Source organism: Mastomys coucha, unplaced genomic scaffold, assembly GCF_008632895.1.
Source record: "Mastomys coucha isolate ucsf_1 unplaced genomic scaffold, UCSF_Mcou_1 pScaffold20, whole genome shotgun sequence".
Lineage (NCBI taxonomy): Eukaryota > Metazoa > Chordata > Mammalia > Rodentia > Muridae > Mastomys > Mastomys coucha.
This window is the reverse complement of record NW_022196903.1, coordinates 143,302,160-143,321,566: the sequence shown is the minus strand read 5'-3', so window position 1 is coordinate 143,321,566 and position 19,407 is coordinate 143,302,160. Positions and strand designations below refer to the sequence as shown.

Genomic DNA, 19,407 nt, shown 5'->3' with positions numbered 1-19,407 from the left:
AAAAAAGAAAAAAAAAAGAAAAAGAAAAATAGCATTTAAAAGCCACAAGCTTTCTGCAGCAGACTCATAAAGAAAGAATCTTACCTAGGGGAGCCAGACCCCTTCATGATTCTTTTTGAAGACCCAGTCTCCTTCACAATGGCATTCTTACCTAGTTTGTGTGTTGGTCTGGAGTGTTCTTGCTGAGGGTTTCCTTAGCTTCAGGGACTCCATCTTGTATATAGTTTCCATTTTGTACTAAACTAAATTCTAAGAAATGACTGAATTTCTAAGAATAACAGAAACTACTTCTGGCCCCAGGTGTCCCATATGAACTTAGACTACTTGAGATGGATATCTCAACTTATGCTTTGTTGGTTAGCACCCATACAGGACTGAAACCTAGAAGCTGCTAAAGAAGTTTTGATTGGCTGGTCTCGATCCAGGCCAAGTTATCAGGAAAACTATCTGAGGTACTTGATGGATAATAACCCACTTCTTAAGGTGCCAGGTGTGAATCCAGTTGGAAACATACGATGTACATACACATGTACTCAATTATGCCTCTATTCTTTTTTTGTTTGTTTGTTTTTTGAGACAGGGTTTCTCTGTATAGCACTGGCTGTCCTGGAACTCACTCTGTAGACCAGGCTAGCCTCAAACTCAGAAATCCTCCTGCCTCTGCCTCCCAAATGCTGGGATTAAAGGCGTGTGCCACCACCGCCCGGTGGTTGCCTCTATTCTTGTCCCTATTCTACCTAATCTGTGTTTTGGATTTGTTGTTATTGTTGTTGTTGTTTTTGTTTTTGCTTTGAAAATTTGCTCTGTCTTGCCCTGCCCTGTCCTGTCCTGCCCTGCCCCACTGACACACTTTGGATTCTGAACCCAGCTGTTTCCCTGATATATTAGTTTTATGAATAAACTTTTGTTGGCTGGAACTTGGTTTTCATAGTAGATTATTCCCAAATTCTCAGACCATAACATTCTGATCTGAAAAACAGGCCAAAGAATTTCAATTTAGAGGGATTACAATGAATATTTCCTGTTGGGGTCCAGGAATAGTCACACACTGGCCACTTGGGCAGTGATCTCAGATATGATGAAATTTTATTGAATACTTAATTCAGGCTGATTGATTAAGGGCATAGAAAGGACTCAGGAACCAGACTGTGCCGCTTAGGGCAGGCTTTTTATAGGGGAACCAAGTACAGAAGACAAGGGAGGAGCCATATCCCTTTATGGCTAACTAGACAAAGTATTGTAAAGCCCCAGAGAGTCTTTACTTGCCAGAAGACCCTCGAGGGAAACAAGACTCTCAGATGGATGCAAAAGCAAGAGGTTTATTTTTCTGGGGTGCTGGGATCAACCTTCAGCATTCTTTCAAGCAAGAGACCAAGAGACTGGAGGCAACTCGGGATTCTAACTTACAAGCACCTTTTATGCATTTTTTAGAGGGCAGATTACAGATCTTGGTGATGGGTAGTTAGGCTAACCTTTTGGGTGATTGGCTGGGCTGATATTGGATCAACCTGGGAGAGTATCTTCGTTCCCCTGAGGGCCCAGATGGCCTTCAGCCAGTACATTTTATGTTTTTTCTAAGAAGTGTTTTGTCAGTCATTTCTGGAAAATTGTCCTTGGGTCCAGAGCAAGAAACTCTCCCTTGGGCCCTAACACCCTTTCCTGGAGCCATTTCAGGGTTGGGTCAGAGTTGCTTAATCTTATCAGTATTATGAGCTGACCTTTAAGCTCATTGGTACTAAGTGAGGTAAGTAAGGTTGGTGGTCAGATTATTGAGATAACAGAGCATGAGTAATACAACTATAAAATTATGTAGAATGTTATGTCAGCTATGAATTACTCCTAGGAAGCACAGTCTGAGAATCTGTACTTAATTTCACCTTATGAGCAAAATGGGGTCTAATTCCAAAATGGCTACAGTCCTGTTAAAAGGAGCAGGCTTTAATATGTCCCGTTCTTGAAATGAAGCAAGACTGCACAGTTCAGCTTTTGCTTCAGGCACACTCAGTGGAGATGACTACTGCAGTCCTGTAAACCGTGTGTTTGAAGTCGGTCTCTGTATCTGTCTAGAGACTTGGTTTGCATCATGGGACTTGACATCGCACCAACAAAAGCAGTGACCTGCCATCAGCCTTTGCCTGGACAGCGACTTCTGGTGATGCTTGGGCAACGCGGGCAGGAAGAACTACAAGTCCCAGGAGGCTTTGCCCCTGCTTTGGCGGCCTCTTCATTTTGGGTGTCAGCTAGTTCCGCGCAACCCTCAGAAGCTCCGCCCAGAGAGAGTGCTGGGTCTTCCTCTTCCGCTCCTAATGTGGCCACGCCCCAGTCCCGACACCTGTGAAGTCATTTGGATTTACCAGTCCTGCGCGACCGGAAGTTGGTTGTGGAGGGCCGTAACTGCGGTCCCGGTTTAAGAAGGCTTTCGCGATGCCTTCGTCCCGAGTAGTCAGTCAGCTTCTGGAACTGTGAGTCCTCCCTAGCCCGCCCTCCTTCGTATCCGCCCCAGCTCCCAGTCTCTTCCCTCACCTACTTCACATCGCGCTGGATCTTAGTCCTTGGCCCGGCTTTGTGCCAGGTCTCTGAGGACTGTGGTGCACCGTTGGGTTGGCGGCTCTACCCGATGGCCTGGCTCTGGTGGGCGCTGAGTATGAAGGCAGAACAAAAGAAACTAGGAGCCGGGCTGGACAAACAAACCTCCACTAATAACGGCGCGACTCGCTAGCTTTGGGATCGTGAACAGTAACAATCTCTGCCGATGCAGGAGAGCTTTCAAAAATTCGGGTAACAGCAGGGCATGGCAGTTCACGCCTATAATCTCAGCCATCTGGAAACTGAAACAGGATTGCCACAAATTCGAGGCTAATAGGATAATGTTGCAAGACACACTCACATCCAAGCAAATAAAATCTTGAAAATTCGCGTATTAGTACCTGTCTCAGGGAGTCTCTGAGAATCAGCTTAACATTGTAAAGCCCTTAGGACAGACTCTTGTCTTGAGAGTTCAAGTTGAAGTTCAAGGCCCTCTTCAGCTATATAGTGAGTTAGAGGTAGGCTTCAGTGTTACTTGATATTTCTATTTTTTAAAAAGAAAGAAAAACTCTTGAGAAAAGCAGGAATGGTTTAAGATTAGAAGCTACAAAGACAGACTACTTTGGTTCCATTGTTGAATCTAACAGTACATAACCAAATGTTATTTCTTGCCTAAGTTCCAGTGTTTCCTTCTGAATTGTTTTGTTGCTGTATATTTTTCATTGAGACAGTATCATGTAGCCCATGCTGGCCTAGAACACACTGTGTAGCCAAGGATAACCTTAAACTTCTGATCCTTCTGCATCCATTTCCTGAATGTTGAGATTACAGGCATACACTACTATTCCCAGTTTACCTAAGCCTCCTGAGCACCCAGCTTGCATAATGCCAACTGAGTTACATCCCCAACCCTTTTGTTTTGAGACAGAATCTTAAATAGCACAGGCTGACCTTGAACTCTTGAGTCTTCTGCCCCAGCCTTCCAAATGCTGAGATTATAGACTAGAGTTATCAGCACCACCTTGTGTTTTGGCTTTGGCTTCTTGAGGACAGGTTCTTATGTAACACAGCAGGTATCAAATTCACTGTGTGGCAGAGGATGTCCCAAGATCCTTCTTGCTTGTACCCACAGAGTTCTAGGATTGCAAGTATGCCACAATTGTTTGTGTGGATAGAACTTAAAGCTGACTTACCAGAAAACAATCTGACAATATTGTTACCATACCACAGCAATATGAGTGCTTTTCTAAAGGTAAATAACAAAATAAGATGTCCACTGTGAAACATTTATAGCCATTACAAAGAATGCTTTGAAGGATTTTCACAAGAGATTGTTGAATGAAAAGGACAGTAGGTACTGAGAAGTAACTATACTGGAATGCTGTTTTAGGAAACTGACACCTCCCTTCCCAATACCATTCAATACCCTTATTATATATCTGTGTGGGGATGTGTATGCAAGCACAGGGGAAGAATGAATATGTGTGTGTCTGTGTGTGTGTGTGTGTGTGTGTGTGTGTATTTATAAACAGAATTTGTGGTTGCTTGACACAGGTATGAGTTTCTCAGATGGCTAGAATTTGAAGCCCTAAGACATGTTGGTTACAGTGTTTTAAAAGAAGCTAAAGAAGTATTCTACATATTCTGGTGTATTGGCTGGTTTTGTGTTGGGCCCTGGCCCCCTCTCTAAGACCGGTTGCTCTGCTAGCTTGTCGCCCAAGGCATCAGCACACAGTGTTTTTAGCAAACTGCAATAGCCCTGAGTCATTACCTGCCCAGCCCAGGAAAACTACGAATTAGTGAACAGGGTACTTTTCCACTATGCTTCTGGGGTTTTTCCATTCCATTCAGCTGGTATATATATTGGAGCTACGTTCCTAAGTAAAGTGGCATTATCTTCTCACGAATGACCTGTGTCTGTGTTTTCTTTCAAATCTACAGGTCTTTGCCCATTTCTTGGTAACATTGACAGTGAGGGAGCTGTCAGTTTTGTGTGCCAACTTAAAGAAAGGAGCCTCAGTTGAGGAAATGCTTCTATGAGGTCCAGCTATAAGACATTTTCTCAGTTAGTAATCAAGGGAGAAGGCCAGCCCCTTATGAATGGTGCCATCTCTCTAGGCTGGTGGTCCTGGGTTCTATATGAAGGCAAGCTGACCAAGCCAGGGGAAGCAGTCTAGTAAAGTGGCATTCCTCTATAGTCTCTGCATCAGCTCTTGCATCCAGGTTCCTTTGGCAGTTCCAGTCTTGACTTCCCACCGTGCTTCTTGGTCGTGCTGTTTCATTGCAGCAATAGAAACACTGACTAAGATTCCTATTGTTGTTTTTGTGGTGCTAAGTATCAAGTCCAGGGCCTTACAGATACTAGTACTACACCTCCAGCCACCACTTTGGTTAAGTGGCATCTTTGTGTCTAGGAACCAAACAAATACAAAATTAGCAAGAAAAACAAAACAGAAAACCAGGTTTTTATTCATTTCTGCTTATACTTTGGAGCTTTTCTTTTTAAGAGTTTTTTTGTTTTTTGTTTTTTTTGTTTTTTTTTGTTTTTTTTTTTTTAAAGAAATGGCCAAAGTGGAAGGCTTTAACATTTCTGACAAAGAGCAATAATGTGTGAAGGAATGGCAGGACAGAGAGGTGAAGGCTGGGTAGTAAATTCTAGAGCTGACAATGAGAGCTATAAGAAGGACTATGAAGTTTGTATGGCCCAAGGCAACTACACTGCCCAGGCTCTAGGATTAAGGTTCTTTCTGAACATTATTCAAGGAAGGCATGCTGTTGAGAGGGATTTCTGTGGTTTGCTAGTGTAGGAAAGAATAAGTCAGAGAGCCCTTCCTGCAAGCTGCATTTATCCTAAACTAATCAGTGTACAAGAATGAAATCCTGATTAAATTGTCCTCAGTTGCTTCAGGGTCTTAGTGGTTGTCTCTTCTGGTAATTGCATATGCAGGTAACTGATTGTACTCTCCATAAATCTTTGTGGTTATAGTTTTTTCTGTAGTCATTGCCGACATAACTTAAAAAAATATATTTTTTATGTGTATGGGTGAGGTGCTCCATATGCATGCATGTGTGTGCACTTATATCTGGTGTCCATAGTGATCAGAAAAGGGCATAAGATCCCTGGAACTAGAATTACAGATGGTTATAAGCTGTCATGTAGATACTGGGAATCAAACTCATCCTCTGGAAAAGTAGGGACCAGTGAGCTATCTTCCCAGTCCTAGTTTTAGTTTTTTTTGAGACTGTCTTATGTAGCACAGGTTAGTTTCCAACTCATTGAGAATAGCTATGAACTCATAATCTACTACTTCCCAGGTGCTGAGATTATAGGCATACACTACCATGCCCTTCTTAAAATAGCTTTTAATAAAGTCAAGCATGTTAGGATAACATATCTGTTATCCTAGAAGTCTGGATGTAAAGTAGGAGGACTAGGAATTCCAGGTCATCCTGGCCTACAGTATAGTGAGTCAGAGGTGAGCCCAGGCTACCTGAGACTGTTTCAAAGCAAAATTTTAAAATGCATATTGGTAATGGGTTTACAGAGGGAAGTGGTAAAGGAAAATCATATCATAATATAACTTTACAGAGGCAATGATTATGAATCTCACTGAGCTAACTTTGTAAATGTTAATAAAAAAATACTGTTTTATAAAAGGACTAAGTGCTGACAAACAGTATTGATAAGTGTTAGTTACTAGTTCAGATACAGAATAATTTACTATATCGTCTTTGTATTCCAGATGTCTTCGGTGCCTAATAATCAATATTTCCAGATATATATCAAATATTAAGTATTTGCCTCCCAACATTAAAGATAGACTGATTAAAATAATGAGCATGCGGGGTCGGATAACAGATTCCAATATAAGTGAGGTAAGAATGTATAATTATAAAAGTTTATTTCATTGTTTAGATTTAGTTTGAGAATTTTTTTAATGGAAAAAGATATGTAGTGCAAATTATTAGTCATTTTAAAGTAAGACTTTGGCTTGAAAAGCCAGTGCTCACCCTTGGATGTATACTATCTTCTACTACCCTTCCTTGCTTTTTTTCTTCCCTCCTTCCCTCTCTCTATACTTAAATAGATTTTAAAACCTCTTTATTGTTGTTATTGTGATTGAGACAGAAGCTCACTGACCTGGATGACATTTAACTCAGAGATCTGCCTACTTAGAAATTGGGCTATTATTTATTGGCCTCAAGGAAACACTAAACAGTAGTTTCCCCAAAACAATGAATATGTACTAACTGCCCAGAACAATTGGACAGTTAGACATGGAAGATTTTGTGTGTAATTCAATACTCGAGTCAGAAGCAGATTTGCTGTGAGTTTCTAGTCAGCTTAGGCTACGTATTGAGTTCTAAGGCACTATGGGTTATAAGGTTAGACTTTGTCTCAAAAAAAAGGTGGGAATGGAGAGATGGCTAGGCAGTTAGAAGTTCTTGCAACAGCCGGGCAATGGTGCCGCACGCCTTTAATCCCAGCACTTGGGAGGCAGAGGCAGGGGGATTTCTGAATTCGAGGCCAGCCTGGTCTACAGAGTGAGTTCCAGGACAGCCAGGGCTACACAGAGAAACCCTGTCTCGAAAAACAAAACAAAAACAAAAACAAACAAACAAAGAAAAGTTCTTGCTACTTTCCCAGAAGATCAGAGTTCAGTTCCCAGCCTCCACATAAGGAGCCCTACAACTGCCTTTAATTGTAGTCCCTAGGAATGCCAGGCTTCCTTAGTCACCCACAAATATATATGTCTTTTTAAAATCTTAAAGAGGCAGGTGGATTTCTCAGTTCGAGGCCAACCTGGTCTAGAGTGAGTTCTAGGACAGGCAGAGCTACACAGAGAAACCTTGTCTTGAAAAAAATAAAAACAAAAACAAAAAATCTTAAAAAGTCATGGTGAGGCTAGGCATAGTGGCTCACCTTTAATCCCAGCACTCAGGAGGTAGAAGCAAGCAGATATCTGTGAGTTTAAGTCCTGTATGGTCCAGATAATGAGTTCCAGGACAATATTGAGAGACCCTGCTTACAAAACAACAACAAAAAAACTTAATGGTATTTACTATAATTCTAGCATTTGGAAAGCTGAGGCAAGAGGTTCAGGAGTTCAAGACCAGCCTTGTTTAAATAGTGAATTTGAGGAGAGGCTGAGTTATGTGACAGTATCTCAGAAAAACAAAAAAGAGAGGCTGGGGTTCAGTTGGGGGAGGGGGCGAATGCTTGTCAGGCAAGCCTGATGACCTGAATTCAGGCCCAAAAGTCACAGTAGAAGAGACTCGACTCTCCAGAGAACCATCTGACCTCTGCACATATATTGTACATATATACACACAAAGGTAATACTAATAATGGTAATAGTAATAATAAATTATTCTCTCTCTTTTTTTTTTTTTTTTTTTTTTTTTTTGGTTTTTCGACACAGGGTTTCTCTGTATAGCTCTGGCTGTCCTGGAACTCACTCTGTAGACCAGTCTGGCCTCGAACTCAGAAATCTGCTTGGCTCTGCCTCCCAAGTGCTGGGATTAAAGGCATGCTCCACCACTGCCCAGCAATAAATTATTCTTTAAAAAAAAGATTAAAGTACATGTTATAAAGAAGTAATTTTAGGGCTAGATATGGTGGTACATGCTTTAATTCCAGCATTAAAAGAACAGAAGCAAATGGTAAGTTCAAGGCCAGTCTGGTCTACATAGAAGGGGCCAGGCTGGCCAGGACTAGTACCCTCTAACTAAATATCTTGCCTATAATATCTAGTAGACAGATGTTGGAGACACAAAATTTATTCAGTGGCTGAAGAATGAGGAAGTGGAATTTTTTTGCTCACAAATCAACTTCTTTCTTGCAGGAGTCTGCATGTTACAGATATAGGACAGGAATAGGAAAGGGTAGAGGGGCTAATAAATATAATTTGGGGGAATAAGCAAAGATCTTCCAAGAATTCAAATACTACCTCTTTTTATTCCTTTCATAATCTGGAATTTCTGGTCATGATGGCTGGTAGGCATCTTTAGTCCTAAATGGGTATAAGGAAAGACTAGACAACTCTAGTTAACCCTCCAGTATTGTTTTGGACAAAATATTTCTCAGATGTTCATCATTTCTTCATATAGGACTGTGTAAGATTTAACCCAAAGATGAAGGCAACAAAGGAGACAGACATAATATGAAGACAAATGTCAAGTATTGCATTCCACTCCATTGCCCATCAGACATTTATAAGATAGCAATACTGGTCAAGTCCCTGCACTGTCATCTAGGTGATACAATCCACAGGCAGAGGTGTTATTTTTCTCATATTGCTCAGCTATGTGACCCCCAAAATTGGTGATATTTCATTCAACTAAGAGCTGGTGGTGCTAGAAGAATTGTTTAGGTTTTTCAGTAACAGCACGTGAGAGATACATACCTTAAAGGAATTGATTCTGTAAGACCCCCCCCCCCCGAGGTCTTAACCTAGGTGCTCAACCCCACAGAACACAGCTTGACAACAGATCGCTGCAATGGCAAGAGGTTTATTAATCCAACGCGCATGGGGTTGCTCAGCCTTGCAGGGAGAGTCAACCCCCAATTCGAGAAGCACACACTTTTTATACCTTGCAGAGGGCAGATTTAGGCAACAGGGCTAGCTGGCTTACTCTGATTGGTGTAGCACAGGATCTCTTCAGGTGTTGGTTGGTTTGCTCAAGGGGGCTATTCTTAGCTTCATCAGCCAAGTTCTTACTTCCTTATCTAACTGCACCTGGCCTTGGAAAATCCCTTGGAAAAGGCTGAGTTGGAAAGTCTCTTAGGGGGAAGGAACTGAGTCGTTGGGGAATTTTGGACTGTAAGGTCAAGGTGACAGTTTGTGGTTTTTCCCAGAATTCAGCATGGGGGTGGGGCAGAGGGATTATCCTGAGAATAGTTATTTTTGTTATGTCTTAACTTGGCTTGGTCATTCTGACCCAACATCTTGACCACTAGAACTTTGTTTAACTTACTCCAGCAAAAACAGACAGATGTGTCTATATTCTCAGAACTTGGTTTCTACAATTCCTCCTGTACAGACTGCCTAAGATCAGGTCATTTGACTGAGTGTTTCAGAAGATCAGGTTTTTTTTTTTTCCTTTGGAAACAATACCTGCTGAACAGAAGTATGTAGGTCCAGTTGAGTGAGTCAGAAGATGACAATACTGTGGCTGTCTAGGCAGGGGTCATTTAGTTTAAGGTCTGCTCCAGCTATTTCAACATTGAGGACGTTAGGCACTGAATGTTGCATTTCCAGCTGGAAACTAACATGTTTTTTGTTTGCTTTTTCCTGCTTTATCTTCTCCACAGGGATTAAATCCTAAATTCTGTATTTTTCTCACCAACCACTTACCTACTATAATCACAAGATCACTGACTATGGGTGGAATACATGTTTACAAAAAAGTTAATTTGGGAGCTAGTGAGACAGCTTAAAGTTGCAAAGGTTTTTTTTTTAATTAATTTTTCTTTCAAAATCATGTATTTGTTCCAGGTGTTGCATCCTGAAGTTCAAAGACTAGATCTGAGGAGCTGTGATATCTCAGATGTAGCTCTCCAGCACATGTGTAAGTGCAGAAAACTGAAGGCACTAAATCTAAAATCCTGCAGAGAACATAGAAATAGCATAACTTCAGAAGGTATGTTTATGATCACTTGAGTACATGGGCAGGCCAATACTTATTAGCACCTGATATAATTTTGGTGCAAAGGAGAAATAAACCTTAGAGGAGAATATATGAGGGCACCAACAAGTTGGGGAGATGGGAGAGGTTAGAGTAGAATATGAGCAAAGTATAGTGGCATATGTTAAATGAAACATTATTTTGTATGTTAACTAAATTAAAAAAAGAGAGAGAGAGATAGGGAATATGGGCCAGGGATGGTGGCATGTAACTGTAATTCCAGCACTCAGGGAGGTAGAAGCAAGAAGATCATTGCAAATTTGAAGCCAGCCTGATCTACATAGTAAGTTTCAGGCCAGCCTGGGCCCATAGAGCAAGAGAATATGAAGAGTTAAAAAAAAATCAAGCCAGGCCGTGGTGGCGCATGCCTTTCAGATTTCTGAGTTCAAGGCCAGCCTGTTCTACAAAGTGAGTTCCAGGATAGCCAGGGCTACACAAAGAAACTCTGTTTCGAAAAAACAAACAAACAAACAAATAAATAAATAAATAATCAAAATGAGAAAAACAAAAACAAAAAAAATAGAATTATTTTATCAGTAAAACTATTCAAAATAAGAAACAAATAACAGAGTAAGAAAAGTAATCAAACTTGGAGACAGAGGCAGGTAGATTTCTGAGTTTGAGGCCAGCCTGGGCGATCCAGAAAAACCCCATTTTGAAAAACCAAAAAAAAAAAAGTAATCGAAGTTAGAATTCTTTTGTTTTTTTTTGTTTTTTGGTTTTTGGTTTTGGTGTTTTGGTTTTTTTCCGAGACAGGATTTCTCGTATAGCCCTGGCTATACCACCACTTTTTTGATGCAATATTATAACAGAAACAGTCATCAGATTATGATGGGTGGGAGGGCTTTTATTGTAAAACCCAACAAAGATGAAGGCCTGGAGATGAAGGGGTCAAGTTCATTATCCTTAGCTCAAATAGGATTTTATAGGCTCTTATAGCCCAGCTGATCTACATGATACCCTGTCTCAAAACAAGAAAAAACAAATTAGATAAACTACGCAATCTCTACAAGACTGTCAATACCGCCTGGTGGTGGTGGCGGCAGCGGCCTTTAATCCCAGCACTTGGGAGGCAGAGACAGGGAGATTTCTGAGTTCGAGGCCAACCTGGTCTACAGAGTGAGTTCCAGGACAGCCAGTGCTACACAGAGGAACCCTTTCTTGAACCCTCCTCCCCCCAAAAAAGACTGTCAGTACCAAACCCAAAAATATTATGGAGGATGTGGCTGGAAGGATGACTTAGCAGTTAAGAGCATTTGCTACTCTTGTAGAGGAACCAAGTTCTGTTCCAACACCCACATGGCTCCAGTTCCAGAGGATTCAATACCCACTTATGGCCTCTTTGGGCACCACGTGCACATGTTGCACAGATATACATGCAGGATAAACATCTATACCCATAAAATAAAAATTAATGACTGTGAATGATTGTGAAGTGCCAGAGGACAGTTTAATATTAATTTCAGTGATCCATGGAGGTATTGGATCTGCAACTAGCATGAAGCAGGCACACACTCTCATAGTCTTGGTGGATGTGACCATCAAGGCTCCAGCAACACTTTTCTCTCTTAGTCATTAGATACCTTTCAAATATAATCCTTCAAGCAGGAAAAAATATTGCATTGCAGTTACTTGTTAATCATGAGTTTCAGTTACATCTTATGATTGCAAGTTTCATATTTTTAAAAAATAGGTTATTCTAAACCCCACATCTAATTACTCAGCTTCCCATGTAGTCTCTTCCCACAATACATCTATATTCTAAAGCAATAGTTTTTCTATTACAAATTAACTGAATTTGAACAAGCCAAATATTTTTAACTGCCAGTTTCTTTTGTACTGGCAGGTAGCAGTTTTCAGTTACCAGAAAGGAGATGGCATTATGTTATTTTAACTTAACACAATTCTTATTTATCTAACATAGTTAACCCTCTACCTATTCTTACATTGTTTTCATAAGAATGTAAATGTATAATTAACTACAGAACTTTAGGTCAGAGATCTTTTTTCTTTTTTTTTTTTTTTTGAGACAACAGAAAAAGAAGACTCTATTCAGTCTACATGCTACATAGAAGTAAGGCCTGAAGGAGCACACTAAAACTCATCAGCAAATTTATACTTATAAAACCAGGAAAGTCAGATTTTACAATGGACATGGAAAGCTCAGTCTTAACAGTGGGCCCTGAAACTTAATTACTATCTTTGATCATTAGCCTGTCACCTGTAGGTAAAACTCTCAAGCTCTTCGCAACTGGGCTCATTTTGTTCCTGTTCTCTGACTTTAGCATGTCTTTCATTAGGTTACTAAGAATGTGCTTTTTATTTTTTTCTTGTACTCTAGGTTTTCTGCTGCAAAGCAGCTGGCAAAGTACCCTAACCTGATCTAATTAATTTTACATAAAAAGCACCTTGACCTGATATTTTTAACCATATATATATATTTAAATTTTTCTCAGAAATCTTTAGCTAAATCATTAATCAGAGTAGCATTTGCTTCTATAGAAATCAATGCTATTGTTATGCATTGTGATTTCATTGCAGAGTGGGAAATTAGAAATACCCCAAGGATATTCATACAAGACAAAAATCAGGGTGACCAAGGCAGCAACAAGTGCCATTAGGGCTCACAGCTGCAAGGATCCTCAGGAAAAGGACACTCGGGGTTTGCCTCTCTGAGGTATACTCATGGTAGCTCTGCTGACTGGTGAGTTGTTTTCCTCAGGCTCCAATATTGACTTCAGCTCTGGCATGGCTACTGTCAGTGCAGCACGTGTTTTATATTCAAATTGTTTTCTCAGAGTAATTACATGAAATAGTGGATTTTTATATTTGATTAGGGTTTTTTCCTAGTATAGATTATTTTTCAATTTAGGATTTAAACTTTTTTTTCAGTATAATAAAGAAGTACTTAGCTGGATATGGTAGCACATACTTCCCAACACTCAGAAGTCTGAGGCAGGAGGGCCTGAAGTTCCAGGCTGACTTGAGCTGTGCAGTGAGACTGTCTCAAAGAAGAGGAAGGCAAGCAGAGGCAGAGTGGAAGGAAGAACTTGATTGCATAAGTAGGTTTCTGGATAACTGTTTGGCTAGTTGACTTTATTTCTCAATCATTTTGGTTATCCATTTGGGATATTCATAATACTGTAAACAAGTTTTACATGTTTACCTGAAGAATAACTCATTAAAAAAGAACTCTAAAAAAGCATAGCCATTCTGATAGCAAATGAGTATGTTTCTCTCAAACTCAGAAAGCCACCTGCCTCTGCCTCCCAAATGCTGGGACTAAAGGCGTGCGCCACCACTGCCCGGCTTCCAAGCAATTATCTTACTTTCTACATACTAGCTAGATTGTTTTTTCACTTTTAATTTTTTAGTTCATGGCTGTCTGTGTTTCTGTAGAGGTCAGACGACAACTTGGGGAAGTTGGTTCTACCAGGGACCTTTGCATACTGAGCCATCTTGGCAGCCTTAGTTGAATTTCTTTTTTTTTTTTAAAGATTTATTTATTTATTATATGTAAGTATACTGTAGCTGTCTTCAGAAGCACCAGATGAGGGCGTCAGATCTCATTATGGGTGGTTGTGAGCCACCATGTGGTTGCTGGGATTTGAACTCATGACCTTCCGAGGAGCAGTCGGTGCTCTTCCCCACTGAGCCATCTCACCAGCCCGGTTAGTTGAATTTCTTATCATTTAATTCAGTTCTGTCACTATCTACTTGGAGGTAGCATCACATCCCATAGTTAAGACTGTCTTCAGTTCATAGGCCAAACCCAAGTCTTGGCCTAACATAGGTACTTCTGATTAACCAGCTATACAGTATTTCTGTGTCTTAGTTAGGGTTTCTGTTGCTGCAAAGGGACACTATGCCATGGCAGCTCTCAGTTGGAGCTGGCTTACAGTTCAAAAGTTTAGTCTGTTGTCATCATGATGACATGCAAGAGGATGTAGTGCTAGAAGAACTGAGAATTCTACATCTTGGTCCACAAACAGCAGGAGACAGTGAGCTACTAAGCCTGGCTTGAGCTTCTGAGACCTCAAAGCCCACCCCCTAGTGATACCTTTCCTCCAACAAAACCACACCAATTCAAAAACAAACAAACAAACAAAAACACACCTCTAATAGTGCTAATCCCTCTGGTCCTATGGGGACCATTTTTATTCACATCACCACATCCCACAACTTGTTCTTTGTGTCATGGCAAAGGTTCCACCATGTAATCTCAGCTGGAGCCATCATTGTTTTAACTGATCCCTACCCCTTTACTGCCCCTGCCAAGAAAAGTCCCATGGAAAAGTTCTGGAAACAAAATGCCGCAGCTAACTGCATGTTTTTGGCTTCTGTTAAATTGCTTGCTTGCTTTACTTCCTTGTAACTGCCAACCGGGATATAGTTTTTCTATGATTTTTGTTTTTCCTTTTAAAGCTCCCTGTAATACATTTAAGGCTGCTCAATGAGACTGTTTCTCTCCAGCTAAATAAAGACTTTCAAATTCAGACTTTGGTGGTGCCGAATGGTCTTTGGGTTTCAATCCTGGAACACTCCTTAGAAATTAATAACTTGTCACAGTGGCTTACAGAACTCAGGACTACACTTTGCTTTGTTCTAATCCATGTGACAAGGTTACAGACCATCACTAAATCTAAGGCTAAATAATTGTCCTTTATTAAGCCAGAGTAGGCTTTTGCAATGACCAGTTCTCAGTCAAAAGTTCAAGGATACAGCATTTATAAAGAAAAAAACCACAATAACATTGTTAGGTGTGGGTTAGGAGAGACCCTTCTAACATTTGTTTTGACAGAACACAGTTATTTTGGTTTTACATTTAGCAGTTATTTTGGTTATACATCTTTGGTTATGGTCAGGGCCATGAAAATGTGCTGCCAAGATAGATGTAGCTATTCAAGGGGGTGGGTTTGCAGTGGAAAAGCACCTCTACAGACACAAAATGGAGTCAAGGTCAGGACAAGGTCGTGTTACCTCAGTTACTTCAGCATATGTTTACTAGTTAATTGCAAATGGTATTTATAAAGGACACTGATGATCAGCTACACAAAAATCATAGGGGAGGCTCTAGGAGGAACCCCAGGATAGGACCCCCCATAGAATTGGAATGCTAGGTCAATAGCCCAGCTCTGGCAGCCCCAGAAATCTAAAATTTGCCACCCATCCCAAATTACCAATTAAGGAAATGAGTAATGATGAAAACCAAAGAAAAGAGATTAAATCAGTGTACATTGGAAAGTGGAACAAGTGAAGAGGTCTAATATCCGAAATTCATCGTTGAGGTACCAACACAAGCTTTAGCTTAAGTAGAGAAAGAATTAGGGTGGAATAGTAAGATGTATGCCTAATTAAGTAGTTCTAGTCAAACTGTATTTCCACCTATCACTGATCACAGACCAATTCTGCTCTGGTACCAAAGAGTAGTTGAATATTAACTCTGCTATATGTAACTTAAGGAAACCAATCTGGTTCCTACAGCATGGTTACTTCTGCTACAGGGTAAAGCCTCACCTTCATGAGTAATTCTCCTATTTTCATATAGTTTGCCCTCTGAGGTTTGGCTTTTCTTTAAATCAAAGATGGCTGCACAGAGGCTGGCAAGCTGGCTCAGTGGGTAAGAGCACTGACTACTCTTCCAAAGGTCCTGAGTTCAAATCCTAGAACCACAAGATGGCTCACAACCATCTGTAATGAGATCTGATGCCCTCTTTTGGTGTGTCTGAAGTTTGCTACAGTGTACTTATATATAATAGTAAATAAATCTTTAAAAAAAAAAGATGGCTGCAGGTTAGGAAAATTACTTATCACTGTACTTTAAGTCAGTGTTTCAAGGGGGTCAGAGCCAAGTCTTTACAGATTCTTTGCTTCTTATCCACAGAATTGGGAGGGACAAAAAGAATTCACACAGATTTGCAAAAGAAGTAAGATAATTTTATTTAGAATGAAGTTAAAGTACAGGTTGTAGAGGGATATATTCTCAAGATTGACTATGGACCACATAAGAATATTTAATATGTAGCCTTGGGTTTCTTTTTATAGAGTTGTGTAAAGGAAAGTAGAGAGTAAAGGAAAGGTTCACGTTACACTGAACCTTTAACTTCAGGGATTGTACAAAAATTGGATGTTGACTGTCCAAAGATATATGTTGTATGTCTCTTTTTTCCTGTTTATTTATTTATTTATTTAATGTATATGAGTACACTGTAGCTGTACAGATGGTTGTGAGCCTTCATGTTGTTGGGAATTGAATTTTTAGGACCTCTGCTTGCTCTGGTTGGACCCGCTCACTCAGGCCAAAAGATTTATTTATTATTATACAGAAATATATATAAATGCACAGTAGCTGACTTCAGATGCACCAGAACAGGGCGTCAGATCTCATTATGGGTGGTTGTGAGCCACCATGTGGTTGCTGGGATTTGAACTCAGGACCTTCAGTAGAGCAGTCAGTGCTTTTAACCACTGAGCCATCTTGCCAGCTCGTATGTCTCTCTTAATAGAGGAGGTTACTTGTTGCCTCCTCTGTGTGTGATCTAAGGATAAATTCTTGTTTCCATCAATCAAAAGACTGAGAATGCCCACATACAGTATCTGAGACCTATAGGGCTAATTTTCTTTCTTTCTGTATCCTGCCTACATAATGTGCCCACCAATGTATTTGAAAAGTGTTCAGAGAGAGGAGGCAGATTTCTTAAGTTTGAGACCAGCCTGGTCTACAAGCAAGTTCCAGGATAGCCAAGACTACACAGAAAAACTCTGTCTCAAAATGCACACATATGCACATATACGTGCACACACAGACAAGAAAAGAAAATCTCACTTAAAATATTAAACTTTGAAGTTACTTGTTAAATAGCCAAAGATAATTAACTGACACACTTGGGATTGTAGATGGTACAGTACTGTGTGACACTATTCCTGGGGAAACATAAACATCTATCTATTTCACATAAAAAACCAATAACACTGGGCGTGGTGGCGCACACCTATAATCCCAGCACTTGGGAGGCAGAAGCAGGTGGATTTCTGAGTTCGAGGCCAGCCTGGTCTACAGAGTGAGTTCCAGGACAGCCAGGGCTATACAGAGAAACCCTGTCTCGAAAAACCAAAAAAAAAAAAAAAAAAAAAAAAAAAAAAAAAAAAAAAAAAAAAAAAAAAAAACAATGACAAGCCAAAGTAAGGGCACGACTGAAGTCCAACATGGTAAACTAATAAGCTTTATGAGGATCACTTACAGGAGCAAAAATAATAAAAAGACAGCTGTATCGCCAAAGCCTAACGCAGCATATGTGACAATTCACAAAAGCTGGGCACCTAGAACACATTGTACAGCCTTCATTTAGCTCAACAAGTTGGAAAATGTCTGTTACAGGTAGCTCAGTTGGCCTGAGGTTGCCAGGCCTCTTCCAGGCAACTCACTAGTCTCTGCTGCTTACAGGCAGTTAGGCTGGTGTTTGAGAGAGATAGTGAATCAAGATTGTCCAACTAGGGACTTCCTGAGCTTAGGCTTTTCTGAAGAATGGAATGTTTCAACCTCTTAAAGTATCCTGTTGCCTCACCTGTGAATATCCTGTGTCTTAATGAGCTTTCCTCCTAGATGCCATCAGATCCTGCCTTGTGAGAATGGCCAAGAGGGAGTGGTTCCTAGGTCATTTCCTGGCAACACAAAGATAGGTGACTCCAAGAGAAAGGCACATCCTGATTACAGAAGGTTAAGTGGGCCAGGAGGGCTGCCAAACTAGGCTGAATATTAGAGGTAACACAGGATTGTTTCATGGCAATGTGGACCAATCAGAGGGCTCCCCAGAACCAAATCCTTAACCCTAACTCACCAGCTACTTTGAAGCCCTTGAATGTCTCACTTCTGGATAGAGATCACCCTGCATTCTGTGCTGGCCTTTTCTAACTGACTTCTTGGAACTTCCTTGTCAGTAATGTGGTCACCCCCTCACAACCTATCTCTTCATCTAAGACTTATTCCTCTGCCAACTTTGTAGCTCTGAGTTTGGCAGGCCAGGCCATTGTCATTGCCAGTCATGGAGTACGCAATGGGCTGCTCCTTCTTCCACAGTGCTGAACAATGCTAACTTCTCCCTACTTCGACTAAAGACACAGCTTAGAGGACAGGAAACCCTGGCAGGGCAAGTCTATAGGTATGGCCCTTGGAAGACTGGTGGCAAGAGAATATGCCATCTAGGGCATGTTGAGGATATTCTGCTACTTGATCCCACTGCAGAGAGTGATCTTTCCCAGGTACTGTCTCTCCTTGCCACCCAGCTCCAGATACCACATAGATGTCCTGGCTATGGGAGTTGAAGCATAGCATCTGTCCATTCCTGGCTAGAAGGCTCCATGCCAGAACACAGGAATCAGATGAGGTCCATAAGGACACATCCCAAGAACCTAAGATTCTAGGACTGAAGGAGTCAGGAGCAGATGGACAGGATAAAACCAAACATAATCCTGACAGAAATGCCTTTGGGATCATCTGCTGCTGTCATGCCCAGTTCTTGGAAACCCCAGAAGAATGCCAGGAAGTGCAAGTCCACTGTAATAACAAAGAGAGCCTTTATTTATGCAGGAGTCAGACCCGGATCTCAAGCCTTTCTCACTGCAGGGTAGGAATGTGGTCCCCATGTCCAGGGGCTTGAAGTTTTGTGGGTTTTTGTTGTTGTTTTTTGTTGTTGTTTTGTTTTGTTGTTTTGAGACAGGTTTTCTCTGTATAGCCCAGGCTATCCTGGAACTCAATCTGTAGACCAGGCTTGTCTCGAATTTAGAAATCCTTTTGCCCTTGCCTCCCAAGTGCTGGGATTAAAGGCATGTGTCACCACTACCCAGCAGGGCCTGGAGTATTTATACATGCACATGCATAAGCAGGGATCCTCAGACTTTGGGGTTATGTGACTGGAGAGGTGACAAGGAGAAGCCATCCTTCAAACCTGATAACATTTGTGCAGCTGGGAGGGAGAACCTTCTGACCTGGGAAGTAACTTTATGGTGCTATCAGGAACTAGTGTATTTTTACAAAGTGGTCACAGCTGTCTGGGAACACTTAATTGCCCTTCTCTCATGGTCTGAGAGTGAGCCTCTTATCATTTCAAGGATGTTTGGTCCTGTTCCCTTCAAGGATAGGAGCCATCTGTACCGGAGAAATGTTTTTTATCTATCAAGGAGAATGTCAGCCTT

General features: G+C 40.9%; 1 protein-coding gene across 1 annotated transcript in view; it reads left to right on the top strand.

The window, feature by feature from the left end:
* The first annotated feature begins 2,213 nt into the window (after positions 1 to 2,213).
* Amn1 (antagonist of mitotic exit network 1 homolog) overlaps positions 2,214 to 19,407 on the top strand; it is a 54,697-nt gene continuing 37,503 nt past the window's right edge. Inside the window, exons 1-3 of the mRNA XM_031383985.1 lie at positions 2,214 to 2,462; positions 6,270 to 6,402; positions 10,026 to 10,170. Coding sequence (XP_031239845.1) covers positions 2,425 to 2,462; positions 6,270 to 6,402; positions 10,026 to 10,170 — 316 coding nt within the window. The 5' untranslated portion in view covers positions 2,214 to 2,424. The remainder of the gene's footprint in view (positions 2,463 to 6,269; positions 6,403 to 10,025; positions 10,171 to 19,407) is intronic.